General features: G+C 45.0%; 1 protein-coding gene across 1 annotated transcript in view; it reads right to left on the bottom strand.

The window, feature by feature from the left end:
- Positions 1–23,241, bottom strand: part of ERCC3 (ERCC excision repair 3, TFIIH core complex helicase subunit) — a 38,628-nt gene that overhangs the window by 637 nt on the left and 14,750 nt on the right. Inside the window, exons 9-14 of the mRNA XM_081242608.1 lie at positions 20,295–20,479; positions 17,093–17,295; positions 10,160–10,256; positions 8,577–8,694; positions 3,743–3,861; positions 1,412–1,564 (exon numbers count right to left, since the gene is read on the bottom strand). Coding sequence (XP_081098734.1) covers positions 1,412–1,564; positions 3,743–3,861; positions 8,577–8,694; positions 10,160–10,256; positions 17,093–17,295; positions 20,295–20,479 — 875 coding nt within the window. The remainder of the gene's footprint in view (positions 1–1,411; positions 1,565–3,742; positions 3,862–8,576; positions 8,695–10,159; positions 10,257–17,092; positions 17,296–20,294; positions 20,480–23,241) is intronic.

Genomic DNA, 23,241 nt, shown 5'->3' with positions numbered 1-23,241 from the left:
AGGCATGGTTCTAAGCAGCTTATACTTATTTACGTGTCTTACCTCATCTAATGCTCACAACCATTATAATCCCCATCTTACAGAAGAGGAAACAGGCACAGAGAAATGAAGTATTTGTCCAAGATCACACAACTCTTAAACAGATGGGACTTGAACCCAGGCAGTCAGCTTCAGATTCCATGTACCTAGCCATATACCACCCTGCCTCTCTTAATGACAATTTCTAAACAGAATTTTAACAGTGAGGGTAGGAGTCCCTCAAAATCTCCTGAGACCCTACCATAAGGCTTTGAATCAACTGGAAATCCTTTCTAGCCCTGGGCCTGAATCTTGGCTCTGTGTCTCACTGGGTGGCCTTGGGCAAATACTGAATGTCTGCACCTCAATGAACTCACCTGTAAAATGGGGAGAACCACATCTGCTTGACATGTGTGGTGTGAACAGAAATCACACAAGTCAAGGGTCTGCCCCCGAGCCTGGGACACCACTTGCACCAGATTCCAAGCAAAGTACGCAGACAGGCACTGAAGCCACGCCTTGCATAGCCTCACCTTGGGTGACCCACTGTGAGGTGGAATTGACTAGACACCATCTTCAGACACAGAAACACAAATTTTCCCTGGGCTCCCGGGGAGAGTGCCCAGGAGGAGGCCCAGCCCCCAACCCCCAGGTCTGGGGACAGAAAGGTCTCAGGCTGCGGGGAGGGCAGCACCTCCCTGGTGACACTGCTTCCTTCTTCCCCTGTTCCAGCCATCGCTCGCTTTCTAGCTCTAACACCAACTTAGTTTCAAAAGCACCTGATGAAACGGTACTTCTCTCCTTGGAAGGGCCTGATAATAAGAATTCCTCATAATGATACTTTCATTAGTTATACCGTATTATATTTGCCTGGCACATAGCAGGCATTCAATAAGCATGTGCAGAATAACTGAAAAGTTGCGCATTTTCAGAGAACTCTAAATTTTTCGAAGAATGTATGGAAACTACAATATGAGTTGATTCTCAGACGCATTTTACAGCCCGGAAGGCTCAGTTTCATTACTGAGGAGGAAGCCAGGGATAAGGTGAGGCGCCCAAGGCCAAAAAGGCAGCCCCAGGTCCATCACGCTCCTTCCAGCAGCCACCCTAGGCGGAGCCTGGGCTCCCACATCCAAATACTAACAAATACTTACGCCAGACTGCTATGTGAACAGAGCAGGAGACTAACCACACCTGCCGTGGGCTCAGACACACAGAACAAGACAGACGCACAGCAAGGTTAGTAGGGGCGTTTTCGATTATTCTCTACAGTCTCCAAGTTCTTACAAAAATCACACAGGCACAAACACACAAAGGACTGTGCAGGCGTATGTGTGTCTAAGACGCTGTCCTTCGGGAGAACTGACATCTGGAGCCTCACCCACTCACTCACCTGGCTGGATTTGGAGCCAAATTCTCCCGCCACCACCTCCTCCTCAGCATCCAGGTCAGAGGCTGCCAGGACCTTCTGTAAGAGTTGCTGTTGCTCCTCTTTTGTTGAAAATGCCAACTCCTCCTCCTCCATGTTGGCAAGCTTTGTGATCACCTGCACAGCAGAACCCTCTTGTTTTCTCTCCCTGGACCCGATCCCGCCTTCTCCTGGGCTCACCTGGTCTGGTCACTTGCCCCCTCAGGCCCAGCAGAGCAGGTGGCTAATAACGGAGAGCTCCTCTTAGGCAGTGCAGAGACCAGCCTCAGAGCCACTGTCAACAAGGAGCTTAACTAATGACTGCAAGGCAGGAGAGGTTCAGGACATTCTAGAAAACTCTGCTCCCAACACATGGCAGCTAAATGATCACTTACCGAAGATCAACAGGGATCTCAGCAATCTTAAAACAACCATTCTGGTCGTTTTCCCACCTTGCACCAGGTAAACGAAGGACCAAAAACCAAAAGGCACAGCCGGCTGCCCCTCAAGAAGGCCTTCAACCTCCGGGCTTGGCACCCAGGGCTTCCAGCAGGAGGGACACTTACAAATGATAGGATATTAAGAATGGATTTATAAGATTTTTTTTTCCAAAAGAGAAAGATAAAAGCATGGTGGAGATTTGGTTTTCATTTCTTTGGAGATAACTTACTACAAGGCCTACCTATCCCTGCAGAAAGCTTGGATTGATTACATACAGCAGGGTCCCCAACCCCCGGGCTGAGGACCAGTACTGGTCCGCGGCCTGTTAGGAACCGGGCCGCACAGCAGGAGGCAAGCGGCAGGAGAGCGAGTGAAGTTTCATCTGCCGCTCCCCACGGCTCGCATTACCGCCTGGACCATCCCCGCCATCGCTCGCATTACCCCTTCTCCCCACCGGTCAGTGGAAAAATTGTCTTCCATGAAACCAGTTCCTGGCGCCAGAAAGGTTGGGGACCACTGAGTCAGAAAGGGAACTTCTTTTCCTCTCTCTCTCTCTCATTCTTCTCATAATTTTAATTAAAAGAAAATTCCTAGAAGTATCTGGCTGCACCCTTCAAGTGGCCACAGATCTGGAGTACAGATATGGGACACTTCTGCCCTGGCCTGATCACCAGGGTCCAGATTCTGGGAACCCTAACCTGGCTGCTCTCAGCAGGCAGCCCTGGAGGTGAGGAAGGCAAAGGCAGCTCCAACCAACGCAGACAACCATGTGCTCAGGTACCATGTTGTCGAGCTCACCCGTCAAAGAACCCAGAGCACTTCCTGATTCACTGCTTCTCTTACCCTTACGACTCTCCCAGGAATCAGGAGGTATGGATGCTATTATCAGCTCAAACGTTACACAGACGGATAAAAAGGTCGAAATGAAAATCCTTCAAAAAACTGTCCCAAATGTCCTGAACTAGAGTTCAGCGTGAGAAGTCTGAAAAGTGTCACTGCCTCTGACTAAAAGGGGAGGGATCAGACAACCCTGTCCTCCTTTCTAAGGCTAATAAAAGGGAACTCTATTAGTTCCCTAATTAGTTCTGCCCTAAACCAATTTGAAAAAGATACAATCTAAAGTATCTGAAAAGGCAGCCTACAGTCTCACAAATCAAGAACCTGGGAACTTATATGTTCTAAGATATCCTTTTAATCCCCTGCTTCCAGCACCCTCCACCCACTACCACAAGTCAAAACCCTTTGGGACACTAAATCCTAACAAAAAACTTAGTATTTGTGTCAATAGGAAAGAAAGCAAATGCCTTAGCCAATGAAGGTTCGCCAAAGTTTTAGAATTTCCCAAACTATTAAAATACCAGATTTATAGTACATGGATGGCTCTGATGTCTGTGAGGCCCACTGAGACCCAGGCTTACCAGATGACTAAGGGCAGACTCTCCCAGCTCCCTGGAGGGGGCACCCCCTGAGAAAGTAACCCCAAGGGGCTCAGACTAACACAGTGATGGCCACAGTTCCTTCATCTCAAGTCCTACTAGGCTAGCACATTTTCCCACCAACATCTAATGTTTTCTCTTCAAGACAACTGTAAAAAGTTAACAAGCTGAGACTCCACAGGCCTCTTGCTTCAGAGGCCCCATTCTTTGACCATTCACTGTGAGAAGCTGGAGACAGGAGGGATCCTGCACAATATTTTTCCTTCAAAGCTCCCCACAATTCATGCAAGGACAAAGGTACCCTAATGTCCCCTAATGTCCTGTGCCTGCCTGAGATCTGTCCCATGCTCATGCTGACAGCAGCCCCCCACTTCTCACGGAGGGCTGGGTACAAAAAAGCCTTGGTCCTACTCTGACCAGAGACCAAATGCTTACATACCTTAAAGCTATAACCTTGATCTACCAAGAACCTCTGCCGCTTGGTTGAGTAAGCCATTTCCTGTGTGTCCTGGGACACCAGCGAGTAGAAGAAGGCATTGTACTCCTCTGCAACCATCCCTGGGGGAGGGCACATAAAAGGACAATATTAGCTGTTAGAACGGCAGGAACTAAGGGTCCAGGGTTCAAAAGCAAGTACTGCAGTGGGAGAGCTCTGCAGTCAGAGGGGTCATTGCGCTGATTCTGCACGAAGACTTCATCAAAATTAAAAACTTTTGTGCTTCAAAGGACACCATCAAGAAAGTGAAAAGACAACCCACAGAATTGGGGAAAACATTTACAAAGCATATATCTGGTAAGAGATTTGAATCTAGGGAATATAAAAAACTATTACAACTCAACAATGAAAAGACAAATAAACCAATTATGAAAAGGACAAAGGATCTGAATGGACAGTTCCCCGAAGAAGATATAAAAAGAAGATTCATGTGTCAATGAGCACATGAAAAAAGCTCAATACCATTAGTCATCAGGGAAATGCAAGTCAAAACCAGGACAAAATACCACCTGGCACTAGGATGACTAGAATAAAAAAAGATGATTACAGTTGTTGTCAAGGATGTGGAGAAACTGAAATGCTCATACACTGTTGGTGAGAATGGAAAATGGTACAACCACTTTGGAAACTGTCTGGCAGTTTATTAAAATGCTAAACATAAAGTTATTACACGACCCAAGCATTATCCTAAGAGCCAAAAAGTGGAAACAATCCAAATGTCCATAAATGAATTTTAAAAAGTGGTATGTCCAGGGACTTCCCTGGTGGCGCAGTGGTTAAGAATCCACCTGCCAATGCAGGGGACACGGGTTCAAGCCCTGATCTGGGAAGATTCCACATGCCGTGGAGCAACTAAGCCTGTGCACCACAACTACTGAAGCCTACGCGCCCTAGAGCCCATGCTCCACAACAACAGAAACCACCGCAATGAGAAGCCCGTGCACCACAATGAAGAGTAGCCCCTGCTCCATGCAACTAGAGAAAGCCCACGTGCAGCAAAAAAGACCCAACGCAGCCAAAAAATAAATAAAATTTAAAAAATAATACTCAAAAAATAAGTGGTATGTCTATACAGTGGACTATTATTCAGCAATAAAAAAGAATGAAGTACTAATACATGCTACAATATGGATAACCCTTTTGAAAACATTATGCTAAAACTACTAAAAAAAAAAAAGGCTCAGAGAGAAAACCCAGTAATAGGAGAATTATCATAGTAACTAGGACAGAAAATATTGTAGCCTATAAAATCTGATCCTGCAGGAAAATCTGAATATTTTTGCTTCACAGTTCAAATGTCAGTAAGTTAAGTATCTGTGTACTGCCTCTGAATTCAATTGTTTCCTTGTCTTACAAGAGTTCAGAGATGCAAAGAAAAGGGCTAAGTGTATTATATCAAATTTCCTTTTTCTCCCTTTGTTTTATTGAGATAAAACTGACATATAGCGCTATATAAGTTTAAGGTACACAGCATAATGATTTGACTTACACATAATGTGAAATGATTACCTCAGTAAGTTTAGTTCACATCCATCATTGTAGTTTCGATTTGCATTTCCCTAATAATTAGTGATGGTAAGCACCTTTTCATGTACCTGTTGGCTATTTATACATCTTCTTTGGAAAACATGTCTATTCAGGTCCTTTGCCCAGTTTTTGATTGGATTATTTGGTTTTTTTGCTATTGAGTTGTATGAGGTCTTCATTTATTTTGAATATTAACCCCTTATCAGATATACGATTTGCAAATATTTTTTACCATTCCATACGTTGCCTTTTCATTTTGTCGATCATTCCTTTTGCTGCGAAGAAACTTTTTAGTTTGATGTAGTCCACTTATTTTATATTTTGTTGCTTAAGCTTTAGGTGTAATATCCAAAGAAAACACTGTCAAGACCCATGTCAAGGAGCATTTTTCCTTTGTTTTCCTTTAGAAGTTTTATGATTTCCAGCCTTACATTTAAGTCTTTAATCCATTTTGAGTCAATTTTTGCTAGTGGTGTAAGACAGGGGTAATTTCATTCTTTCACATGTGGATATCCAATTTTCCCAGCACCGTTTATTAAAGAGACTATCTTTTCTCCACTGGGTATTCTTGGCTCTCTTGTCAAATATTAGTTGACCATATATGCATGGGTTTAATTTCTGGGCTCTGGATTGTGTTCCACTGGTCTATATGTCTGTTTTTATGCCAGTAACATACTCTTTTGATGACCACAACTTTATTATATAACTTAAAATCAGAAGTGTGATGCCTCCTGCTTTGTTCTTCTTTCTCAGAACTTGCTTTGGCTATTTGGGGTCTTTTGTGGTTCCACAAAAACTTTAGGATTGTTATTTTTACTTCTGTTAAAAATGCCACTGGAGTCTTGATAGGGATTGCATTAAATCTATAGATGGCTTTGGGTAGTATAGATATTTTAACAATATTAATTCTTCCATTCCATGAACAAAGGATACTTTCCATTTATCTTGTTACATTTCTCTCATCAGTGTCTTGTAGTTTTTGGTGTAAAGCTCTTTCACCTCCTTGGTTAAATTTATTCCTAAATATTTTATTGTGGTTTTTTTTTTTGTTGTCTTTTTGGCTCCATTGCATGTGGGACCTTAGTTACCTGACCAGGGATTGACCCCGTGCCCGCTGCAGCTCGGAGTCCTAACCACTAGACAGCCAGGGAAGTCCCCAATATTTTATTGTTTTGGATGCTATTGGAAATGGAATCATTTCATTTCTTTTTTAGATAATTTGTCATTAGTGTATAGAAACACTACTGATTTTTGTATGTTAAGTTTGAATCCTGCAACTTTACCAAATTCATTGAATAGATCTAAAAGTTTTTTGGTAAAGTCTTCAGGATTTTCTACATATAAAATCATGTCACCTGCAAATAGAGAAAATTTTACTTCTTCTTTTCCAATTCTGATGCTTTCTATATCTTTTTCTTACCTAATTGTTTTGGTTAGGACTTCCAGTACAACGTTGAATAGGACTGGTGAAGAGTGGGCACCGTTGTCTTGTTCCTGATCTTAGAGGAAAAGCTTTCAAATCTTTCACTATTAACTATGAGGTTAGCTGTGGGCTTGTCATATATGGCCTTTATTACGTTGAGGTACTTTCCTCCTATACCTAATTTGTTAAGAGTTTTTATCATGAACAGATGTTGAGTTTTGTCAAATGCTTTTTCTGCATCCATTGAAATGATCATATGATCTTGTCTTTAATTCTATTAATGTGATATATCACATTTATTGATTTGCATATGGTGACCCTCCTTTGCATCCCAGGTATAAATCCCACTTGATCATGGTGAATGATCCTTCTAATATGATGCTGAATTTGGTTTGCTAGTATTTTATTGAGGATTTTTACAACTGTATTCATTGGATATTGGCCTGTCATTTTCTTTTCTGTAGTGAACTTTTCTGGCTTTCGTATCAGGGTAATACTGGCCTTGTAAAATGAGTCAAACAGTATTTAAAAAACAAAATTCCGGGCTTCCCTGGTGGCGCAGTGGTTGAGAGTCCGCCTGCCGATGCAGGGGACACGGGTTCGTGCCCCGGTCTGGGAAGATCCCACATGCCGCGGAGCGGCTGGGCCCGTGAGCCATGGCTGCTGAGCCTGCGCGTCCGGAGCCTGTGCTCTGCAGGGGGAGAGGCCACAACAGTGAGAGGCCCGCCTACCGCAAAAAAAAAAAAAAAAAAAAAAAAAAAAAAAAAAAAAAAAAATTCCAATCAAATTCAAAGGGATTTTCAAATTAGCTTTGTTTATGTGTGATGAGTAAGGAATAAGTAATGAATCACTTTCATATATGCTAGTCAGATTTATCCAGCAGTCTATTATATTCTGTTATGTACTCTCATTCCTCATTATTAACAGTCCTGCAAGGTAAGGATTGTCACTCGGACTTTGGATGAGAAACCAAAGCTCAGAGGGTCAAATGACTTGCCCAAGGTCACACAGTTGGTCTTGTGCTCAAGTCCATGTTTGCTATTTCCACTAACTTGCCCTGTCTCCATTTCAAACACAATTAGCTGTTTCCTAAACATACTCAAACACAGTACAATTACAACACCTGCCCACTAATCCTGTCATTTTCAAACATCCTAGCAGTCCAAATTCTTCCTAAGATTAGTGAATTCCTTGAGGACAGGGCCTGTGTCCTTGTTTTAGGACCTGCCTGGTCTGCTAAGAGGATGTCATCTCTTAGCAGAAACGTCAGTCTCTACTCTGCCCATGATTGGGTTCTGGGCTCCTTTACTGCAGTTAACAAGCAGAGGAAGCATGACTCTTGCTTCCTCATTCACTGAGCTTGTGATGTCCCTGCTGTAAGCTGTCACTCAAGAGACCACTCTTCACAGGTTATGAGCAAGGTATCCACCTTGTGGCTGCCCAAGCTGCTCCTACCAAGCCCTCCCCTTACTCTTAACTCAAGGTTCAGGGGACAGCTGCCAGCCCCTACACTTGCACTGGTGGTCTATGCTCTGCTTTCTCCCTTCTACATCTACACCATTACGCACTGCTTTCCTGGCTCCTCTATCTACCAACACAAACACTCAGCTCAGACTGTGACCACCAGACAGCTGCCATGGAAAATGTTCACATGCTCAACCCCAGCACATGAGAAAGAACAATGGCCAAGGAGACCTTGGTCCTTGCTTTGGGACCCCCGTCCATCCCCTTCAGGGTCTACCTAGCCCAGGAGCACAGGCTCACCCTCACAAACAGACACCTGATGGAAGTGGTTTGAAAAGAGAGACCGCCTGGAGCAGAAGGTACCTTTTTTTGCTCGGAGCACTCGCCCCAGCCTCTGGGCCTCCTGCCGCCGGGAGCCACCATGAGATGAGATCTGAATGAGAACATTTGCTTCTGGCAGATCAAACGATGTGTCACCCACCTATAGAAATGAACCAGCTGTGAGTTTGGGAAGGTTTTTATATATGAGTCAAAAAGGGGGAAAAAAAGTCAACTGGCCTCAAATTTAAATAAGCTCTGTAGGTAATTCAGAAAAACAATCACTATCCTCTTCAGTCTGTACTAGGGTCCTTCAGATGCACGCAGGCCTCTAAGGACCTAGTATGTTCTCCTGAGAGCTGTCCTATAGAAGCTGTCAAGACCTGACTCCTGGGGCTTCCCTGGTGGCGCAGTGGTTGAGAGCCTGCCTGCTAATGCAGGGGACACGGGTTTGTGCCCCGGTCCGGGAGGATCCCACATGCCGTGGAGCGACTAGGCCCGTGAGCCACAACTACTGAGCCTGCGCGTCTGGAGCCTGTGCTCCGCAACGGGAGAGGCCGCGATAGTGAGAGGCCCGCACACTGCGATGAAGAGGGGCCCCCGCTTGCCACAACTGGAGAAAGCCCTCGCACAGAAACGAAGACCCAACACAGCAAAAATAAATTAATTAATAAACTCCTACCCCCAACATCTTCTTAAAAAAAAAAAAAAAAAAAAAAAAAGACCTGACTCCTAACCATCTGTCTCAGCAACAGTCCCAGTGTGGCTGCTAGGGACTCAGAGACAAGAAGGCCCTATCAACAGACTCTCTGTGAGTGATTCTTCTTACTTTTTGCTACAGAAATAGGTCTGCACAAAACCATCCACAATCTTAACTGGAGGCTACTGAGGCCAACAGCAAATGTCGGACACGTGACCTGGGAGGGGCCACTGCCTGCACTGGGCTGGATTCTGACTCTGGGTAGCTGCCTTAGCTTGGGGAGGAGGTGGGGGAGGGGATCCAACCATCAGGGTTCCCAGACACAGAAATAAAAGCTTGATCCATCCATGATCACTTTGTAGGTAAATCTCGTTTCTTTTGGGCTTTGGGTCTGTTCTAACCTGAATGACTATTCTAAACTGTTGGGCCACCACTTCTAACTGCAAATTAAAACCGTCACCAAGCTGGGCCTACATGATTTTACATTGTGTTTATATTCACCACCCACCCCCAAGGCATACCAGGAGCCAGGACAAAAGCTGCCCATGACCCACAGGAATCTCCAATGCCACAAAGAGAACCTTATGCAAATGCCCACCTTTGCCATAGTAGGTAATGAACTTTTCCCCCTTGTATAAAGAAAATACAACTCAAAGTTCCTATATCCCAAAAAGAGGTGGGAAAAACTTAAGTCAAGCAAAAGGACTTGCTAGATTATATACTCCTTGAGTTAGGAATATAGATTATATACATTAAAACCCTACATCTGCTTCTTCCACTACCTGACAGGCAACGTTCCTCTGCCGCCAGACACTGGACACGTGGGAATGAAAACTGACACGTGACGTTCCTTCAACAAACACCAATTCACTGCCCAGAAATCATCCAGTGTCCCCCAGGCCGGGGGGCTGCTGCATGCCACACTGACCTTGGATATGAAGATGGTGTTGATTTTGGGGTTATGCTTGAAATTCTGGAGAATCTGCATCCTTTCTCCCTGGGATGTAGGACCATAGATATAGGGTCTAGAGAAGAACAAAGCTGTGTTAAGAAGACTACAGAATCACTCCTCAATTGTCCTGAAAGCATGTCAGAGGGAAAGGGAGATCTTGCAAGGTTTCTCTCTTCCAGGAAGCCCTCTGTCATGCAAAAACATCAGGAAGAGAGCCACAAAAGTGAGAGGCTACAGACCCTCCCCAGCCTTTCCCCTCTGAGCCAAGATGCAGGTCACTACTCTCTTCAAGATTCCCTCCTTTACTTTTTTGTTTTTGGCCTGTGCTCCTTCCTGCCTCAGTATCTCTCACTCTAAGCTTAGTGTCTACAAGGAGAATCCCCTATATTTCATGAAGCTCAATGGGAGCGGCAAAGAAAACATTGCTATTTGCAAACAAAAGTTTGGAAGGAACTGCTTCCTAATCAAACAAGCATTCTCCAAGAAAGGAGAAAAGAGCCCCTTCCAGACTTTTCCCCATGGACCCCCTATAACACTAAGTTCAAACATTTCTCTTGAGTTTCCAGCTCTGTGCCAAAGGGTACAACCCTATCTGACACCTCATTGGTTATCACCGCTTGGCACCTGGCAAAGCCATTCCTCCGCTTTTCTTGTAATGATGTGGTTTTGTAGCTTCCGAAGGGTCAGCAACAACAGTGACGGTGACAATGACAACAAGGACGATGAGGACGGCCACCAGGTATGCAGGGCCCACCCACACCTAACATGCAGCTGGGCTCTACCCTGGGGAAAAAACATCCATGCCTGCCGATAGTCCTCGGAACTGTGAAAGGGAGGTTTCGTGTTCCCAATTTACACACGAGGCACTGAGGGTCAGGAGCCTGAGAAGGCTGACCCAAGTGGCTGTTCCACCACCGAGGCCCACGAGCTATCCCCGGGCAGTGCCCATGGGAGGCTCAGGAAGCACGACTTCTGATACTCCCCACGTGCTTTCCAACACTGTGCTACAAACTGGGTACAGGTGTACCCGAGAGAGCAGCCCCCCTGCCTGTGGGGAAGCTGGGCAGGGCCTGGGACAGCTGGAGGCTTCCCTAACCACGGCAAGCCTGGCCTGTGAGAGTGTTCGGGGCACCACACAAATCTTCTGATTTTCTGTATGTGTCATGCTGTGAAAAAGGTCGGGAAACTGCACTCTTCAGAAAAGCCTGTCTCTTGATACCCAGGTTTTCAGGTGGTTCTTTTTCTCCTCGCTCGTCATCAGGAAAAACAACTCAAATAGTGGTGAGCCCTCAGTTTCTGAAGGTTCTCTCATATAGGAAATGAAACAGAAGGGTAACCATCCTTCGGAAAGAGGACCTAACATTTGTTGAACACCTACTAGATGCAGGAACCCTCTGAGGTAGGTGGTGGTAACTCCATGTGACAGTGGAACAAAAGGAGGTTCAGAGAGGTAAAGAACTTCCCCTAGGTCACACAGCTAATAAGAGGAGGAGCTGGGAGTCAAATCCAGTGTGTCTGACTCCAAAGTTCATGTTCTACCCACTACCTCACACTATCAAACAACCCAAAGAGTCTCTCCTGCAAAGTACTTTAGTGACACCTATTCCTTTCTCAGTAAGGTCGAAACAAACCAGAAACGCAGAGACTCCCTGTCACATACCAGTCCCAAGTTACAGAATGGAGCAGAGCCCAGGATCCAAAGGACCATTGTATAGCAAGAAAATGAGACAGACAACAACACTTCATACACTTAAAGGCCAGAAATACCAAATAAAAGGAAAAAAAAGATAATAAGTAAACGTTGTAATTACGATTCTAGTGCCCGTGAGAGAGCCACACCTGCTGCCCCTCACCATGCCAGACTGGTTCGGATTCGACAGTGCCAGGCAAATGAATGTCCCTCTTGAGGGAGGCTCCAGGAAGAGTCAGGATGGAGGACTGGAATGGGGGCGGGGATAGGAGGGAGGATGGCTCTTAAATCAGACACAGTAAATATATGCACTGTCTTGATGCCCCTCTCAAAAAGACGCTGATGGGACAATAGTAAAGGATTAAAAAGATACAAACCCACAAGGGCAAAGAGAACAGAAGTAACAGCACAATAGTGGAAGCAGAATTGTGGAAGCTGAAAAGCAGATGGATACAGGCATGGAAACGCAACTAGTAGACCAGAGAAAGCAGAAGCCCAAGCCAGCAGGAGGGAAAAACCAATACAAAACAAGCCAATGTTCTACACAGAACACAGACGTGTTCAGGATCTAATCACCAGTTGCCTGGGAAGGTGGGTGGTAGGGTAGGATTACAGACAGAAGGACCGACAGAGTACATGCATAAAGAAGTGTCAGACCCCAACCCTGACAGCCAGGCATGCCTCCTCCCACCTGGCAGAGAACTGGAAGTTTACTTTCTAGATTCTGAACAGGAAGGTCTACACTTAGGGACCTCAGGCAGAGCTGAAGGCAAAGCAAGACTGAAAGTGAAGAACGACCCCAATGTTAGCAGAAGGAAAAAAAATCATAAAGATCAGACCATAAATAAATGAAAAAGAAATGAAGGAAACAATAGCAAAGATCAGTAAAACGAAAACTGGTTCTTTGAGAAGATAAACAAAATTGATAAACCATAAGCCAGACTCATCCAGAAGAAAAGGGAGAAGACTCTAATCAATAGAATTAGAAATGAAAAAGGAGAAGTAACAACTGACACTACAGAAATACAAAAGATCATGAGAGATTACTACAAGCAACTCTGTGCCAATAAAATGGACAACCTGGAAGAAATGGACAAATTCTTAGAAAAGCACTATCTTCCGAGACTGAACGAGGAAAAAATAGAATATATAAACAGACCAATCACAAGCAATGAAACAGAAACTGTGATTAAAAATCTTCCAACAGGGCTTCCCTGGTGGCGCAGTGGTTGAGAGTCCGCATACTGATGCAGGGGACACGGGTTCGTGCCCCAGTCCGCAAAGATCCCACGTGCTGCGGAGCGGCAGGGCCTGTGAGCCATGGCCACTGAGCCTGTGCATCCAGAGCCTGTGCTCCACAATGGGAGAGGGCACAACAGTGAGAGGCCCGCGTACCGCAAACAAACACACACACACACAAAAAAAAGAACAATCTTCCAACAAACAAAAGCCCAGGACCAGATGGCTTCACAGGCGAATTCTATCAAACATTTAGAGAAGAGCTAACGCCTATCCTTCTCAAACTCTTCCAAAATATACAGAGGGAGGAACACTCCCAAACTCATTCAACAAGGCCACCATCACCCTGATACCAAAACCAGACAAAGATGTCACAAAGAAAGAAAACTACAGGCCAATATCACTGATGAACATAGATGCAAAAATCCTCAACAAAATGCTAGCAAACAGAATCCAACAGCACATTAAAAGGATTGTACACCATGATCAAGTGGGGTTTATCCCAGGAATGCAAGGATTCTTCAATATCCGCAAATCAATCAATGTGATACACCATATCAACAAACTTCTTTTTTTTTTTTTTTTTGCGGTACGTGGGCCTCTCACCGCCGTGGCCTCTCCCGCCGCGGAGCACAGGCTCCGGACGCGCAGGCCCAGCGGCCACAGCCCACGGGCCCAGCCGCTCCGCGGCACGCGGGACCCTCCCGGACCGGGGCACGAACCCGCGCCCCCTGCATCGGCAGGCAGACTCCCAACCACCGCGCCACCAGGGAAGCCCCATATCAACAAACTGAAGGATAAAAACCATTTGATCATCTCAATAGATGCAGAAAAAGCTTTTGACAAAATTCAACACCCATTTATGATAAAAACCCTCCAGAAAGCAGGCATATAGGGAACTTACCTCAACATAATAACGGCCATATATGAGAAACCCACAGCCAACATCGTTCTCAAGGGTGAAAAACTGAAACCATTTCCTCTAAGATCAGGAGGAAGACAAGGTTGCCCACTCTCACCTCTATTATTCAACATAGTTCTGGAAGTTTTAGCCACAGCAATCAGAGAAGAAAAAGAAATAAAAGGAATACAAGACGGAAAAGAAGTAAAGCTGTCACTGTTTGCAGATGACATGATACTATACATAGAGAATCCTGAAGATGCTACCAGAAAACTACTAGAGCTAATCAGTGAATTTGGTAAAGTAGCAGGATACAAAATTAATGCACAGAAATCTCTGGCATTCCTATATACTAATGATGAAAAATCTGAAAGAGAAATTAAAGAAACACTCCCATTTACCATTGCAACAAAAAGAATAAAATACCTAAGAATAAACCTACCTAAGGAGACAAAAGACCTGCATGCAGAAAACTGTAAGACAATGATGAAAGAAATTAAAGATGATACAGACAGAGAGATACACCATGTTCGTGGTTTGGAAGAATCAACATTGTGATAATGACTATACTACCCAAAGCAATCTACAGATTAAATTCAATCCCTATCAAACTACCAATGGCATTTTTCACAGAACTAGAACAAAAAATTTCACAATTTGTATAGAAACACAAAAGACCCCGAATAGCCAAAGCAATCTTGAGAAAGAAAAACGGAGCTGGAGAAATCAGACTCCCTGACTTCAGACTACACTACAAAACTACAGTAATCTAGACAGTATGGTACTGGCACAAAAACAGAAATTTAGATCAATGGAACAGGATAGAAAGCCCAGAGATAAACCCAGGCACATATGGTCACCTTATCTTTGATAAAGGAGGCAAGAATATACAATGGAGAAAGGACAAGCTCTTCAATAAGTGGTGCTGGGAAAACTGGACAGCTACATTTAAAAAAATAAAATTAGAACACTCCCTAACACCATATACAAAAATAAACTCACATTTAGGATTAAAGAGCTAAATGTAAGGTGAGACACTATCAAACCCTTAGAGGAAAACGTAGGCAGAACACTCTATGACATAAATCACAGCAAGATCCTTTTTGACCCACCTCCTAGGGAAATGGAAATAAAAACAAAAATAAACAAACGGGACCCAATGAAACTTAAAAGCTTTTGCACAGCAAAGGAAAATATAAACAAGACCAAAAGACAACCCTCAGAATGAGGGGAAATATTTGCAAATGAAGCAACTGACAAAGGATTAAGCTCCAAAATTTACAAGCAGATCATGCAGCTCAATATCAAAAAATCAAACAACCCAATCCAAAAATGGGCAAAAGACCTAAACAGACATTTCTCCACAGAAGATATACAGATTGCCAATAAACACATGAAAGGATGCTCAACATCACTAATCAATCATTAGAGAAATGAACATCAAAAGTACAATGAGGTATCACCTCACACCAGTCAGAATGGCCATCATCAAAAAATCTACAAACAATAAATGCTGGAGAGGATGTGGAGAAAAGGGAACCCTCTTGCACTATTAATGGGAATGTAAATTGATACAGCCAGTATGGAGAACACTATGGAGGTTCCTTAAAAAACTACAAATGGAACTACCATACGACTCAGCAATCCCACTACTGGGTATATACCCTGAGAAAACCGTAAGTCAAAAAGAGTCACGTACCACGATGTTCACTGCAGCTCTACATACGATAGCCAGGACATGGAAGCAACCTAAGTGTCCATTGACAGATGAATGGGTAAAGAAGATGTGGCATATATATACAATGGAATATTACTCAGCCATAAAAAGAAACGAAATTGAGTTATTTGTAGTGAGGTGAATGGACCTAGAATCTGTCATACAGAGTGAAGTAAGTCAGAAAGAGAAAGACAAATACCGTATGCTAATACATATATATAGAATTTAAGAAAAAAAATGTCATGAAGAACCTAGGGGTAAGACAGGAATCTTTATTCCTAGAGAATGAACTTGAGGATATGGGGAGGGGGAAGGGTAAGCTGTGACAAAGCGAGAGAGAGGCATGGACATATATACACTACCAAACGTAAGGCAGATAGCTAGTGGGAAGCAGCCGCACAGCACAGGGAGATCAGCTTGGTGCTTTGTGACCTCCTGGAGGGGTGGGATAGGGAGGGTGGGAGGGAGACGCAAGAGGGAGGAGATACGGGGATATATGTATACGTATAGCTGATTCACTTTGTTATACAGCAGAAACTAACACACCATTGTAAAGCAATTATACTCCAATAAAGATGCTTTAAAAAAAAGGTATGATTTTAGAAATTTCAGCAACTTAATCCTTCTGTGTCTCAGTTTTCTCATCTGTAAAATGAGAATAGTACAATGACCTCATATGGCTGAGGTGGTCATTAAATCACAGTTTGTGAAGAGAAACTGTCCTGTATCCACCCTTCCCTCTGCATCCCTACCCACCACGTAACGAACGCAGGCTTATCTTCTCAGAGGACCCTGCCTTCTGCTCCACTCACAGCACCTGAAGCCCTGCATCACTGTGCACAGAAGCACAGGCCTCTTCCTCCTTTCTTGGCAGGAAATTTTCAACAGCCAGGTTTTAAACACAATATCTGGGTGGGGCTGTAGCCTAAGGAAGACCCTGGTCGGTGTTTCCTAAGAAGCTCTTTCTAGATGCTGGGCCAAACCTGGGAGGCTGTCCCCGTCTGCCTTGCCTTCCTGGCCCCTGACCAAATACAGTGTGATCTCATCTCTGGCCAGAGTACCCACTGAGCCTGAAACTGCAGATGCCAAGCCGTGCCCACCTTTGGAGCCGAGCTCCACATCAGCACACCTCTAGCCCCCGCTCACTCAGCTCAGAGTGACCAGGCCCCCATTCCCAGACACTCTAACCAATGACTCTGACCACCTGCCCCTCCGTCTCACCTGGTCCCTGGGACCACAGAACTAGACCTTTAGACACTAAGAAGTTCCTGAGAGCTTCGAGAAAAAAACAGGCACCTTCTATACCCTCACATGGGGAAGTTAAACTGGCTTGGAAGGCCACTCTAACTTTCCAATTCTTACTTGTTCAGTCGAATGGCATATTCCTTCAGAGCAAACACGTTGTCAGCAAAAACAATAATCTTGTCATTCCTCCTTTCATGAAACTTGATCAGAAACTGGCAAGCTCTGAATTTGTTGGGGTTCATGGTGTACAGCAAGATTCGTTTCTTGGTTTTGATTGCCACATACTCCCGGTAAAACTCAGGAGACATCGGGCACCAAACCTGTGATACAATAAGAATCAGGGGTCAGTATGCAAGTTTAAGCATCATACAACTGGGAACTTTAGCAAATTAGCTTTAAAACACATCAAGACGAAACCAATGGTATGTGAATTGTATCTCAATAATATTGTAAACACACACACACACCACAAAACAAAACCTAAGACCCAGTGTTGAACCAGGATACTCTCACATGTTAATAACAGAGATTTTAAAATGCATCAGTATCCAGGGAATTATTCTCACACGAGCTCCAAGTGAAGAAAACCAGATTCCCAACCAGTGGTGTAAACAATCCCTCCCATTTAGATCACACCTCCACACACAGCCCCCACACAGCACTGCGACAGAGAACTGCACACACACTTGCCAGCTCTGTCTGTTGGGTTAGCCTAGCAATGACATCCCAGGAGTAATGAACACACCAGCACCCAGATTTTGGCTTTTAAATTACATTCTCTGCTAAAAGCGCTCCACGGAGAAATGGCTGATTCCAGGCCAGGGCAGGGAAAGTACCAGATGAGCCGGAAATATCTTACTGCGCCAGAAAGCAAGGAAGTGCTCAAAGTCTGATGGGAACATGTCAAATGGTCATAGAAACGAGCTTGAATGTAGTCCCACTGGTCACATCTGAGACAATCTGAGCATCCAAATAAGAAGGGCCTCCTCTCTGCTAAGCCCCGTGCTTGGCTGTTGACAAACTAAAGGAAGCTCGGGCAAGTACACTGAAGCGCCATGACTAAAGGTCTCAAGGCTGTGTACAGACAAAAACGACCCTCCAGGAGCTTTGTACTGGAACAAGCCATAGCCTACACTGGCAGACTGAGCTTTTGGTTGCAACCAGCGCCACTTCTGTGTGATCGCCACAGACCACTTCTTCATGCTGCCACCACTGCAGAATTAGCTGACATGGTTATGTGTCAAACTCTGTGCTGAGCTCAAATGTAAGTTTTGCTGTCGTTACCTTTTCTGATTCTCTCTGAGACATATCCTATTATGACCCTTTTAGAATTTCTAGTTCTTCATAACCAAAGCAATTTTTTTACAGTAAAATCTTTAAAATCATGCATTTCCCAGAATATGAAACACAAGTGGCCAATGAACGTATGAAAAGATACTCAACGTTATCAGTAAACAGGAAAACACAAATTAAGACCATAAAAAGATACCATTTCACACTTATCAGGTCTGCAAAAATTAAAAGAAGACATTTCCATATTAGGTGCTGGAGATGTGGAGCTAGCTCACTCACCCTGGACGAGAGTGTTAACTGGTGCAACCACTTTGGGCAACAGAGTTTTCCACATGACTAGTGAAGTGAGCATCCGGAAAGCCTTTGACCCAGCAATGCTACTTCTAGGTGCACCTGCCAGAGCAGTGGCCTTCAAACTTGGACCAGTTTATGTCATAAACTAAACATTCCCACACACAAACACAGTCTTAGGAAACAATATATACCTTTAATACATATTATGCCTTCTGGGAGATTCTATTCTATCCTGATCATGACGCCCCGAAGTGATGTCACCATCTACTACGTGGTCACAGTCCACAGTGTGAACACTGCTTTAGAAAACGTCTGACACAGGAAACAGGTACAAAAAATACACACAGCAATACTGTCATAACAACAGAAAACTAAGCTCCAAATTCAGAGACAGTGTCCGCCTAGGGTTGGGACTAGAAGCAGGGCCTCGCTAATGGGCACAAGGGAACTTTTGGGGATGGGGGAGATGCTCTAAAACTGGATTGGGGGCATGGCTGCACACTCTTTACATTTACTAAAATCACAAAAGTTATAAATCACACTATTTACTTAAAACAGATGAATGTTATGGAACATAAACTAGACCTCGACAAGGCTGTGAAAAAAAACAACTGAGCAACCCAAACATCTGTCGACGTTAGAAAAGATTTTATTTTTACTTCTGTGTAATAGTCCATTAGCTATCAAATTGTGGTATATCTGTCCAATGGAATACTACAGAGGAATTAAAAGGAATAAACTACAGCTACATGTGTCATTAAAAAAATAATGCATTATGCAAAGAAAAAAATACTAAGCAAAAGACAGAAGTCATACAAGAACACATATAACCTGATTCTATTTGCATATACATAAAGATTTTTTAAAAGGCAAAGCTAAACAATGAATGTTTAGGGAATTATACATAGGAAGTAAAATAATAAAGAAAGGCAAGAAGATGACAAACCTAAGCTCCAAGACAGCGGTTACCCTGGCAGGGGGAGGGGAGATGCAACTAGAGAGGAACAGGCGCCTCAGAAGTTCTGGCAATGCTGCGTGTAAGGTGGGTGTTGATTACGAAGATGTAACCAAAGGGTAAGGAAGCTTCTCGACAGAGCAAGTCCACCTGCACAGCTTCCTCACACTCACCTTCACCCGAGAGGCCCATGTCTGCCCTCTGAGGACACAGCCCACCCTACTCTAGCCACAGAGTGACAGTCATTTTAAGGTGCCAGAAAGGATTTCTGTTGCTGTTCCTTCTGAGAAGACTTACCTTTCTTTGAACATGTATTTTAAACACATACCTGTGCAGGTATTCATCACAGAATATGGGGAAAATGGGTTCTTAGAAATAAAATAATCAAGGCCATATGCGCCTTCTGGGGGCATCAAAACCAACAGGCTTTGGTACTGGGGGTGGCCTGTGGGTTGCCCACAAAGGACCAGCAAGAATCCCTCCAGGGTGAGGGTGGGCAGGAGTACCCTGAGGTGCTCACCCCCAGAAAGGAGGACGAAACGCCGAGCCAGCCTGGATTAGCCTCCTGACCTGACCACTTCCTGTGTGCCCGTGGACGAGTGATTCTGCTTCACCCATCTGTGAAATCGCGGCAGACTGCCCACCCCACGGGGGGCTGAGGGCACTGAACAAGGCAGCAGCACTTTTGCTCAGGTCCTGACCTGTGTATCTGCCCACGAGGAATCGACCTGATCCATTTCCCTCCCCCAGGGACCGTGCCAGGAAGGGGACAGCTACCTCAGCGCACTGGACTTTGGCGATGTAGCCGTTGTTCTGCAGCTCCATCCAGTTGGCTTCATAGAGCTTGGGCCCAATCAGAAAATTTAAGTCGACAATTTTGTCATCTTCCCGGACGAGGGTTGCGGTCAAGCCCAGTTTGCAGTGGGCCTGCACAATGGTGAGCACCCGCCGGAACATCTTGGCTGGGGAAACAATCGGCGCGTTTCACGCTGTCACTTGTTTAAACGCTCAGAGTACCAAAGACAGCCTCGACCTAGTACTGGCCCGGGACACTGCACGGCTGACCCTCGACCTAGTACTGGCCCGGGACACTGCACGGCTGACCCCCGGGCTTCTGGATCACAGGAACCTGGCTCTAGACAGGAATGATTAGGTGCGAATGCTTAATCTCCACTCTTAGACCTGTCCAAAAGAAGGGTGAAAAGGAGAACAAGAGGGGGAGATGACCTGGAGGAAGCCCCAAGCTAGGGAACCCCAGCACTCCCCTCACAACAGCTCGGCTATCGGGAGCACAAACGGCAATCTGAAACATGACCTACACTTAAAATGCCACTGAGCTCTGAATCACGCAAGGAATTTGTTCACCCTGAGGCCTGTACCTCGGTTACCGGGAAGATGGTGGGGTATCTGCAGGACCAGAGGAAGGAAAGGAGCTCCACTTCCCACCACCCTCTCAGAAACCAGGAAGAAACGAGGGAGAGATGAAACCCCAGGCACCTCTCCCACCTTAGGAAACGTCCCTCTCTACACTCTTCCAATTACATTCATTCTGGTCAACCAGCAACGTCCTTTGCCTTCCTTTCGCTTGAATGTTATCATTCTTTCTGAGGTATCAAATTAAATCAAATAAACACTAAAAGGGTACAAGATATTCATTTTTAAAAACTCAATTTATGGGTTTCCACAGGCTCACCTTTTAAAAACTCTAACACTATGAAAGAAGATAAAAATGTTGAAGTCATGCTTATCTCATATCCAATTAAAGGAAGGTTAGTGATACTTCAAAAATAGACCTGGGAATTCCCTGGCTGTCCAGTGGTTAGGACTCCATGCTTTCACGGCCCAGGGCCGGGGCTCAATCCCTGGTCAGGGAACTGAGATCCACAAGCCGCCGTGGCACGGCTGGATTAAAAAAAACAAACAAAAAAATAGACCTAACAATCCGAGGGAGAGAAGGGCAGACATCACCGAAATGCAAACCAAAAACGTAAGAACAGTAAAACAGCAAAGGGCTGTCTAACCCCAGTAAGTGCCCAGGTCTCACGGTTTCACACACTGAAGCCTAACACAGCTTGCGCACACCCCTGGAAAACAAACAAAAAACCAGGGTCAGGCTTATGTCCAAGGACTGTGCCGGCTCCAAAATAGGGTAGCCAAGGATCCCAGACCAGATTCCCCACATCAGAAGGACATGGCAGCCAAGGCACTGGAGACCCCAAGCTACTGTGGGCTCCAGGGAGGCAGCACTGGGGCGGCCCGGGGACTGCACCAACCCGAGGGGAGCACAATGCGGGGACCCTGCCTGAACACTCTGCAGCCAGAAACAAGCCTTCCCCGAGGCGTCGGCCCTGCAAACGAGTCACGTCCCACTGCTACGTTCTCTCACAGCCGTAACAGCCGGCACGGGGGAAGAACTCACATACAATGACGTGCATGGCTCCATGAATTTTTACACAGGTACATACCTGCGGAACCACCCAGATGATGGGAGTGTTCTCAGCACCCAGAAGTCTCGCCTCTGACCCCTCTGGTCAACACCAGCACTCTCCATCAAGGGAACCCTGATCCAACTTCAGTCATCAGAGAGGAGGTCTGCCTCCGGTCTGAAGTTCATGTAAATGGAATCACAGTACGTACTTTGCGTGTGCAGCTTGTTTCACCAGACGTTATGTCGCGGTTGTCATTTGACATTTATTTGTGTGATTCTCTAACTGTCTCTCCCACTTTGTCTCCGGTGCCAAGCAGAGTGCCTGGAACTTAATGGGTTCTCAATAAATACTTGTTAAAATAATGAAAGTGGCACAGTGCCTTGCATGCAGGAAACACCTAATATATGCAAGTACTGTAATAAGAATTTCTTATTAATATAATGACTTCATAGGGCTCCTTTTGGAAGATCTATAAAAGAACACAACAATCTTTATCTTCTGGGATAAATCTCAAAGATTTACCATTCTACCTAGTCCAAGTGGTAAATGTTTATGGCAGAATCTTACTCTGATTTGCTAGAATTCCCTATTTAACATCTGCTCTCTGGCCCAGTGAGCATGGCCATAGGGCTTATAAGGCCTGCATGCAAAATCCTTCAGAGCAGTTTGGTTTCACTCTTCTACCTAAACAGAGACCAACTGCTCCAATGAACCAGAGGAGAGACAGACACACCTAGTGAACCGTGTGGGGTACACCTCTATATCCTCATCACCAGATAACCAACTCCAAGCCTGGCTGCCACCCTCTGAGACCTGGGGCCCAAGTTAAAGAGGAACATCAACGTATGCTAAATATATCCTCCGGCAGAAGGCCTCAAACATCCCCACGCTTCAAACACAGCCTTCAACTAAACTGCTACAAAGCAATTCCAAAGTCGTTTATAAAAGATGTTTCTCTAGATCACCAATTCCCAATCCAATCAGACCCAATACCCACCCTCTCCTTAAAGTTTCTTTTTTTCTCCTGGTTTAGTTTTTAAATATCACACAGTAAACTGAACTTCTTCTGAGGGTGGGTGGGTGAGAGTGGTTCTACACATGTTCACATGTGTGCAGACTCACGTAACCACCACCACCATCATACCCGGGAGACGAACCAACCCATGACCCCAAAAGCTGCCCCGTGCTCTCCCTGTCCAGTCATGCCCTCCCCACCCCACCCCAGCACCCACCCATCTGTTCCCCGTCACTACAGTTTTGTCTTTTCAAGAATGTCCTACCAAAGGCATCACACA

The sequence above is a fragment of the Mesoplodon bidens genome (genome assembly GCF_964165515.1).
Source record: "Mesoplodon bidens genome assembly, chromosome: 8".
In the NCBI taxonomy this organism is placed as follows: domain Eukaryota; kingdom Metazoa; phylum Chordata; class Mammalia; order Artiodactyla; family Ziphiidae; genus Mesoplodon; species Mesoplodon bidens.
This window is presented reverse-complemented; position numbering and strand designations above follow the sequence as displayed.